This window comes from Capsicum annuum, chromosome 10, assembly GCF_002878395.1.
Source record: "Capsicum annuum cultivar UCD-10X-F1 chromosome 10, UCD10Xv1.1, whole genome shotgun sequence".
Classification (NCBI taxonomy): domain Eukaryota; kingdom Viridiplantae; phylum Streptophyta; class Magnoliopsida; order Solanales; family Solanaceae; genus Capsicum; species Capsicum annuum.
The window spans coordinates 193,062,280-193,070,767 of record NC_061120.1 but is presented as its reverse complement, the minus strand read 5'-3'; the positions used below and the strand labels follow the sequence as shown (position 1 = coordinate 193,070,767).

At 32.1% G+C, this 8,488-nt stretch overlaps 1 protein-coding gene across 4 annotated transcripts; it reads right to left on the bottom strand.

The window, feature by feature from the left end:
• Nucleotides 1–750: 750 nt before the first annotated feature.
• Nucleotides 751–6,894, bottom strand: LOC107843470 (amino acid transporter AVT1D). Of its 4 annotated transcripts, none has more exons than XM_047398656.1 (12): nucleotides 6,822–6,894; nucleotides 4,727–4,945; nucleotides 3,822–4,081; nucleotides 3,073–3,287; nucleotides 2,946–2,969; nucleotides 2,682–2,862; nucleotides 2,364–2,583; nucleotides 2,126–2,261; nucleotides 1,872–2,037; nucleotides 1,700–1,743; nucleotides 1,544–1,606; nucleotides 751–1,220 (listed from the first exon to the last, which is right to left on the bottom strand). In XM_047398656.1, exons 1-12 carry the CDS (start codon nucleotides 6,845–6,847, stop codon nucleotides 1,137–1,139), a joined length of 1,638 nt encoding a protein of 545 aa, XP_047254612.1. In that variant the 5' UTR covers nucleotides 6,848–6,894; the 3' UTR covers nucleotides 751–1,136. The 4 variants fall into 4 exon arrangements, with proteins under 4 accessions (XP_047254612.1, XP_016543265.1, XP_047254613.1 ...); XM_016687779.2 differs by lacking the exon at nucleotides 6,822–6,894 and adding an exon at nucleotides 5,169–5,322; XM_047398657.1 differs by lacking the exons at nucleotides 4,727–4,945; nucleotides 6,822–6,894 and adding an exon at nucleotides 4,462–4,701.
• Nucleotides 6,895–8,488: the final 1,594 nt, after the last annotated feature.

The following is an 8,488-nucleotide window of genomic DNA, read 5'->3' as shown; positions in this document are numbered from 1 at the left end:
AATAAAAAAAATATAAGAAGTACCAAATTTTAAAAACTTTTAAGTAAGTAATCAAAGATTTTCAGGATTTAACTTTTAGAAAAGATTTTAAATATAAAAAAATAAATATAAAAAGATAATCTTACTATAATTATGGTTCAAATTGATGCGTCTCTCTTAGACTCTAACAGTAAGGAAAAGAGGTACTACATGACATACGCAAAAGTGACGATCTATTAACCACTTGAAACTTTTGATGATAAAATATACATGTGCTTACAATAAAATATATTTTATGTTTATATTATTTTATTAAAGTGTGAAGGATATTTGAGAAGTGATTTGAATTTTTCGCACTACATTAAAAATCTTCGCGATTGACAAAATCTTCTAATTTTAAATAATCAAAAGTTATACTATACGTGCAGCTAAACTAGTTATATATAGATATATAGATTATAGATACAGGCTATAGATGGGTATAGATTATTATAGATATAGATATAGATATAGATTAGCCTCAAAAGGAATGACACATTTCTATATTTAGTAATAATTTAATTTTAAAATATCCATTTTACTCTTAATAATTTAATACATAGACTTATTTTAGACCACAAATCTTAAAATTCTTTTTTTCTTTCTTAAATTTTGTATTAAATCAAACTAACTTATATAAATTGAGAGAGAGGGAGTAACATTTATAGCAATTAGCAATAATAGATAAGAAACACTAGATACCATTAAATAATTTAGTACTAAGAGAAGAGCTCAATAACACTTCTGCTCTAATTAACTGCTAAATTATGAGGTAACAATGTGATTAACTATTGTTACAATGAATAGTTACAAGAGAAAGGGCTTAAAAAACAACATTAAGAATCAAAAATATGAATGAAGATCTAATTTCTTGCTAATTAGAACTTCGATTTCATAATCACTCGAGCAATACTACAAAATTGGTGGACTAATTTTTCTGTTTTCTTTGAACCCCTTTTCACTTTGACATTTGATCTATGTTTTCTCAATGCTACACTCTGCATAGTGTACAAGAAACCGACTCCCGGAAGTACGATTCTGAATCAGAAGAGAGATTTCAAGAAATGATAGATCTTTTCACTCTATCAATAACGAGACTATGCCTTACATCTTTCAAACTAGGCCATGCTTGTGAGTGCAGAATATGTGCCAACAACTGCAGATATCACTCCCACCACCATAACGAAAGTGCAAGCTGCAAACTAAATAATGCAAAAACAAGAAACATAAGGTAAAATCAATAACTTCTAGCATAACTAGTCCCTAGGGGTGAAAAGAATTATTTCAGAATAAAAAGTCATGATACATAAATGTGCCCTTTAACTTGATCTCACCTGGAATCTACGCCCTCCAACTTTGAATGTGCACAAGCATATACTTAAACTTGTATGAAGTTGAACAATTAGACACACACGTGCACACCCAAAGTTGGAGGGCACACATGCTAGTTTAAGTTAAAGCGAATGCTTATGTATTATCCCCCCCCCCCCCCCCAAAAAAAAAAAGGATGAAACAAAAGATACACCTGAAATCGCGTAATTCGATCTTTGCTTAGTTTGATGTAGCATGCACAAGGAAGGATTAAAGACTGCAAAAAACAAAGCAAAAGAAAGATTCATGTTATGTTACTGAGCTAATTAGCTTCACATTGAAATATAATGCAACAATTTTGCTAACTTACCACAAGCATTACTAGTGAAGATCCAATCAATGACATTACAGAACCTGCAGTAAAGTTTCAAAAGGAAATCTCTTACTGTTTGTATACAGATTGACATTCTAAATTTCAATGTTCTCCACTTTTGTGCTCGTGTGCATCGTTATAATTGCAAATTTTTGATGAAAATACGTACCAAAATATGGAACTGCCAATGAAATGACCAGAGTCGAAAACACCAGAAGTGTTCTGATGAGTATGGATACACCATAAGTTCTAAGCTGAGGTGAAGGTAAGAATTCTTCTATGCCAAAAGCTACTGGAGTAATTGTTATCGCGTATTTTGTTAAAGGGGCTACGACCTGCAAAGAAAACATTATTTTTATTCCAGATTTTCAACGATCATCCAACATAAAACAGGGGGAGAAGGTACTGTAATATTATTCTTACGACTGTCCAAGCTGCAACTTTTGAAGTAATAAGTTTTGCTGGCAAATTTAAAGTGAACTGTGGATTGGTGTTTTCACCAAACATTAGGAAGCCACAAACTGCTACTCCGAGGTATGAAAAGAAGGCAATGCTGAAGCTGCATCGGTATGAACCAACACAAGTTAATTAAACCTTCAACTTGCAGATGCACATTTTGATTAAAGAATAATAGCGTTATCATTCTATATGTAAAATTTACCTTATAAGAAGAACAGAAGGGAATCTTGAAGGTTCTTTCATTGATGAGTAGATATTTGGGAAAACTGAATGGCTTCCATAGCAGAAACTATAAAGACCAATTGTGACGGGCAATTTTGCAATGTTTAAAGCTGTTCCGCTTGGGTGAAATCCAACGTCATTGATCACTCCAACCCACAGCAAGCAGATCACCACGATAATCAGTGCTATAACTCCACCGGCTGATTTACAAGCATCAGAAATTCAACACACGTCAGCACATATCGAACATCTATGAACTAATTCAAGACATTTTGTGGTAAACCTAAATGATCAATACCTGAAACGATAGACAGCAAACTGAGATTTCTAAGCCAAACTGTTGGAAGTATGACAAGGGTAGAAATGATGGCACACATTTGATAAGAATCCAGATGAATTCCAGCAAACTCCATGTGACTATTCGGGAATACGGCGCCAAGATTATCACTCATCATAATCAAATACTCTATGCAAGAGGACTGCAAAGAAGAAGATCGTCGCAAGTTATAGGCAACATACAGCAGCACCCGAATGAAGCAGAGAGTGAGAATTAGACACTTACATATAGTTCCGCGTACAAGGCTATCTGCGTTTAATGGAAATCCAGCGTTAGTAACAACACACAAATCTTGTTCTACAAATTGAAAAAACCATTAGTAGGTATGTCGTCAATAATTTCTCATACTCACAGCTATAAATATTCGACCGAGCAATCCAAAGGCAGCTTGTCCGATATCTGGATACGTTTCAATACCATGAGAACTTTCTAAACATTTTTTCAAAAGAGTTCCAGTATAAAAAGTAATGACTCCGAAAAGAAGCAGCAGGAAAAGACTGCACCATCCTCCTTCTTTGAGTGCATAGGGAACCGAAAGGATTCCTATGCCACAGAGAGCGTTTATGGCTGCATTGGAAAATCAATCCACGTTAAAACAAACAGCATAATAGCGTTGGGAGGTTTAAGTACTTGAAACAGATTTGGCAACCGAACGATAGTCAGGTACCAATCTATTGATATTTCAACAAAATAATCATAGATGAAATTTCGAAATTAGAATAACAGTACAAGATATAGCTCCAGGATGTACAAATGATTGAATTACAATGCACGCCTATGCCTTAATACATATCTAAACCTTCTTCTGTGCAAACTAACATGATTTCAAATGCTACACATGGTCAAGAAGTGCATGCAACAGAAAATGGACAGTCTTTAGACACAAATGTCACAAAGCCACATTACTCTAGCTTAGTAGTAGAACAATAAGCCATCACTGTATAAATGACAAGATAAGATAGATGTCTGAGGTGCAACATAAGATGGCTAGTACTCTTTAGACACAAAATGGTATGATGACAAAATAATGGGGCAAAAATAGGCTACTTTAATAGTAAAACAATAAGCCCATAAATATGAGAGATAGCATCCATGTCTTACCATTAAGAACTGATTGAATATATGAACACTGCTGTGATGGTGGCAATTCAGGTGCTGAAGAAACGATCGATAACTTTGAAGGATTCAAAGTTGGAACAACTTCTTCCTTTTCTAAGCTTTGAGAAGAAATGAGAGGTTTACAAAGGGAATGTTGAGGTGTTGGAGACTGAGACCTCACGTATGCTGAACTCAACACGCCGCTGCCTTTTAAAAAGCTCAGTGATGGAGGGGTCACCCCCGTAAACATGTTCATTGACCTCCTATATATTCAATAAAAGATTCAATACTCTTCATTTGGATGAAAAAAATGCACAAATTTCAAGTCAACAACAACAACATATACCCCGTACGTGTTATCCCACACGTGGGGTCTGAAGAAGGTAAGATGTTCAAAGATCTTATGTCTACCTTTATGGGGTAGAGATGTTGTTTCCGATAGACCGACACAAACTTCAAGTCAATTCACAAGAAGTATATATCTCAGAAAGATTTTTAACCTCACTATATAGATTCACTTGTCCAGCCATTTGCCACGACAAACATGCATAGTGAAAATTGGCAAACATAAAACCAAACAAATACATCTGAGCATACCAATGAAAGGACAAAGTGAAACAGAGAAAAATAACATACTACGTACTTATTCTTTTTTTTTTTAATAACCTCACTGGTTGCACACATCTCGACTATTCGTTCAGAACCTACAAAACCTTCCAAGAAGATAATTATACCAATGTATAGCCACTACAAACAGTTTCTCCACTTTATTAACCGCTAGGCCACTAGAATTACTACTCATTTATTTTATATGCATGAAAAATAGCAACAGCCAATGCATTATGGGACCAGAAAAGTATCGGACCACAAAATCTATTATACGCAGACCAATAGAAGAAAAATACTACCTATAACTTTGAGGCCAAGTAGGAGAATCAAGAGGTCCATGTTGGCCATGAAAAGGTGGTTGAGGAGAATGACTGGTCATTAGATCATCAGATCCACTATCATTATCATCATCAACTTCTTCATTATCATGTGATGCCTCATTCTCTTCATCGTCTGTTTCAATATGCAACACCCTATCTCCTCCAAATTCTTCATCTAGCCTCATCGACCCCATATCCCTATATATATATATTTTATTTATTAATATCAAGAAAAATAAAAAGATTATTTCATATATTGAAAATATATAAACAACAGAAAAAAAAAATCTGGAAAAGAGGAAGCAAAAAGGGATTTAAATTTCTGGCAAAGAGAAAAGTTGAGAGAATTTTAAGGAGAAAAGAGATTGGAGAGTTGTTTAAGTATGAAGGAGAAAAAGATTGAGATGTTTATTGTACTTACTTTTTATTCATTGTATGGGCACTAGGTTAAAAAGACAAAACCTATTTTGGGGATAAAAATAGTAAGCTATGATTAGTTAATCAGGAGTGATGAGGAATGTTTTTTTTTAAAGGAGAGTGGGGGAGGGGTAATCTTACTTTCGTTATTAATTTGCTTTCTTAAAAAAAAAAAAAAAAAAATTGTGTGAGTTATAAGTACTAACAGTAAGGGTGTTTTTGAGTCCAAAATAATTGCTTCATTTTAAATAATTGTGAGGTATTTTTGATCTTTTTATATGTATAAATAAAGTCATTCAACTTAGCTTTTATCATATAAAAACACTCCATCAAATTTATTATGAAAAATAATCTAACACAACAAAATAAATTAATTTTTTATATAGGTAAAAATGAATTCCACATATAAACAAAAACTAAAGAAAATCCATTTCTTATATCCAACCCTCTTTCCACAAATCAAAATAAGTTTGTGTGGGACTTATTATCTGCCCTATGATAGGTAAATCATCTGTATTTTACTCCCTCCGTTTCGTTTTAGTTGGCCCTCTTTTTAAAAATATATGTTTCAATTTAGTTGTCTCTTTTGATGAAATCAAGAGTATTTTATTATGTTCTTCCAATACTACTCTCAACATTAAAAGACTAAACAAAGTATATTTACTCAAATTTATATTTTCAAAACATAGTTAATAAAACTAATTTGGTAAAATAAACCCCTAATAAATATCTTCTTAAGGAAAGTGCCAAGTTAAAAGGGCCAACTATTTTGAAACGGAGGGAGTATATGAATAATTTTTTGAAAGACATTAAATAGAAATTTTACAAAGTATCATTTAATCAAGCATGATACGTGCATATCAAGCTATTTACTTACACGTTTTGTATTGATTAATCTTGTTCAATTATAGTCAAAACATATAGAATTTCACTTATCATTTTTCAAATCATCCTCCTAAAAGTAAAGATTTAGTTTGACGGCGGCCAACACGATGTGGAAAATAGGGAGTTCATTGAAATGCAAGCTTAAAAAAGAAAAGATTTAATAATGGCATATCTTACTACCAAAAAAGAAAAAAATTGAATTAATCAAATTGATTGGCAAATTGAGTTACCAATCGATTGTCAATAGATCTCTCCTGCTAAATTGCTCGTAGCAAATAGTTACTTACCAACTTGAATTCGTTATTTTGAATTTTTGGGTGGATGGATCGGGTATAAGAAATGGATTTTCATTAATTTTGTTTATCTGTGAAGTCCATGTTTATATAACATATTGTTTGTCAGATTTTCTTAATAATAAATTTGGTTGAGTGGTTTTATAAGATAGAAGTCCCAAGGTGATTCTAACTATTGAATATTGATACAAAACAACGTTTAATAATTTTGCTACAAAATTTCCATGGTTGAGTAACCTTTCTACATATTAACTTCAAAATAAATAAATAAAACGGAAAATATCAAAACAACAAGTGACATGATAATCGAAATAAAGGAGTTCAACATCTACTAATCTTCTATCATAATTTTGCTACATAATTTCCATAGTTGAGTAACCTTTTGACATATTAACCTCAAAAATAAATGAAAAAAACGAAAAACATCAAAACAACAAGTGACATGATAGTCAAAATAAAGAAGTTCAACACCTACTAACCTTCTATCATAATTTTCGACTTCCATATTCTTTTTTCTAAATCATGTCCTCAATAAATTGTATGTGTGTCATATCCTGGTCAATCCTCTCTAGTCAATATTTTTTTAAATAATATTGATAATGTCCTTTTATCACCTCTTTTGAGAACAAGAGTCACGTGACTTTAGCGGAGATTTGGAAGCATGCATTTAGCAGTGTTCCACTGTAAAATCAGTTGAGACTTTATATGCATAAAATACCGGTGTAAGTTTTTAAACATAGATAATGTAGTAAAATTATTTAGTTATTTCAAAATAATTTATATTTGAAGTGTATTGAAAAAGTTATGTCTTTAAATGTGTTTTAGAAGTCAACGGACTTGAGAAGATTTACTCTAGAAGTCATCAAGAGATATACTTAAGAAGCTTACTCCAGAAACCATCAAGAAATATACCTGAGAAGCCTTACTTTGAAAGTATCAAGAGATATACTTGAGACCTATAAATATTCTAAACTTACTGCAATCCTTTGAGAATTCAAAATTTTCCTCTTTAGTATTTCTCTTTTTTATATATAATCCTACTTAATGGTTCGACTATAATTTTAACTTGCTGGTATTTGTATCAATGATTTTGTTGATTCATGTACCTTCTAGTTAATTAGGGAAGACTTATTTAATCCAGAATATCCTCTAATTAATCAGGAAAGTGTTTTTTTAATCCTGGGAAAACATTTCACACCGCTGAAATAGTTTCTTAGGACAGTACCTAGCACGACTCAAGTAAAATTAATATATTAACTTGTTAAAAAGTAGTTAGATTACTATTATAGTTGTCATATTGATTATAGTACGATCACTGAAGTAGTAATAATATTATACATTGTTATGTAATTGTATTGTTAATATTATTAATATAATATTTTGTTAACAGTTAAATAATATTGTTATTATTATTTTTTTATTGTTCCCCAACAGATAAATACCAGATATGGATAAGCTTTTATCTGTATATGCAGTGGCAGAGCCAAGAAGTCCAGGGAGTTAAAAAGTGCACACATAAACTAGCCGAAGGGGGTTCAACATATACAATATATACATAAAAAATAATTTTAACCATGTATAAATAGTGTCAGTTTTCGCCGAAGAGGGTTCAAATGAACCCCCCGGATATATCTCCTATTTACTACGGTGAAGAAGAATCAAATTATCACTATATTTATTCATGCTAGATCTGCCACTGCGTATATGTATTTCAATTTGGATGTACACAAATAGCTATTCAAATTTGTATAAAGTTCAGAAAAAAGACATAGTTTCCACCCCAAACTATACGCGAAAAGTCTATGTAACACCTAAACTATACTAGTGACCTATTACACACCTAAACTATAAAAAAAGTGAGACTGCTTACACCCTGTCAGGCATTATTCCACTTGCATGTGGTGTGGTGTTTTACACGCGCTGCCACATCAGCGCCACATCAGCATAATCCGAAAAAATAATAAATTTATTATTTTCATAAATTTTTCTTTTTTCTTTTAAATTTAATTTTTTCCCCTCTTCTTCAATGTCTAAAACCTCCATTGTTGTCAATGTCCAAAACCTCCATTACCTCCATTACACCATATTCACCACCATAAACTTTATCCCACCAACAAAATTACCATAACAATTAATTTCTTCTAAC

Excerpts from the sequence above, each read along its gene's own strand:
- LOC107843470 (XM_047398656.1), bottom strand. The coding sequence starts at position 6,847 with ATGGAAGTCGAAAATTATGATAGAAG. Across the intron at positions 2,970-3,072 it reads TCGGTCGAATATTTATAGCT|ATAGCCTTGTACGCGGAACT; the intron begins GTGAGTATGAGA and ends CATTAAACGCAG. Across the intron at positions 2,262-2,363 it reads CCTTCTGTTCTTCTTATAAG|CTTCAGCATTGCCTTCTTTT; the intron begins GTAAATTTTACA and ends ATACCGATGCAG.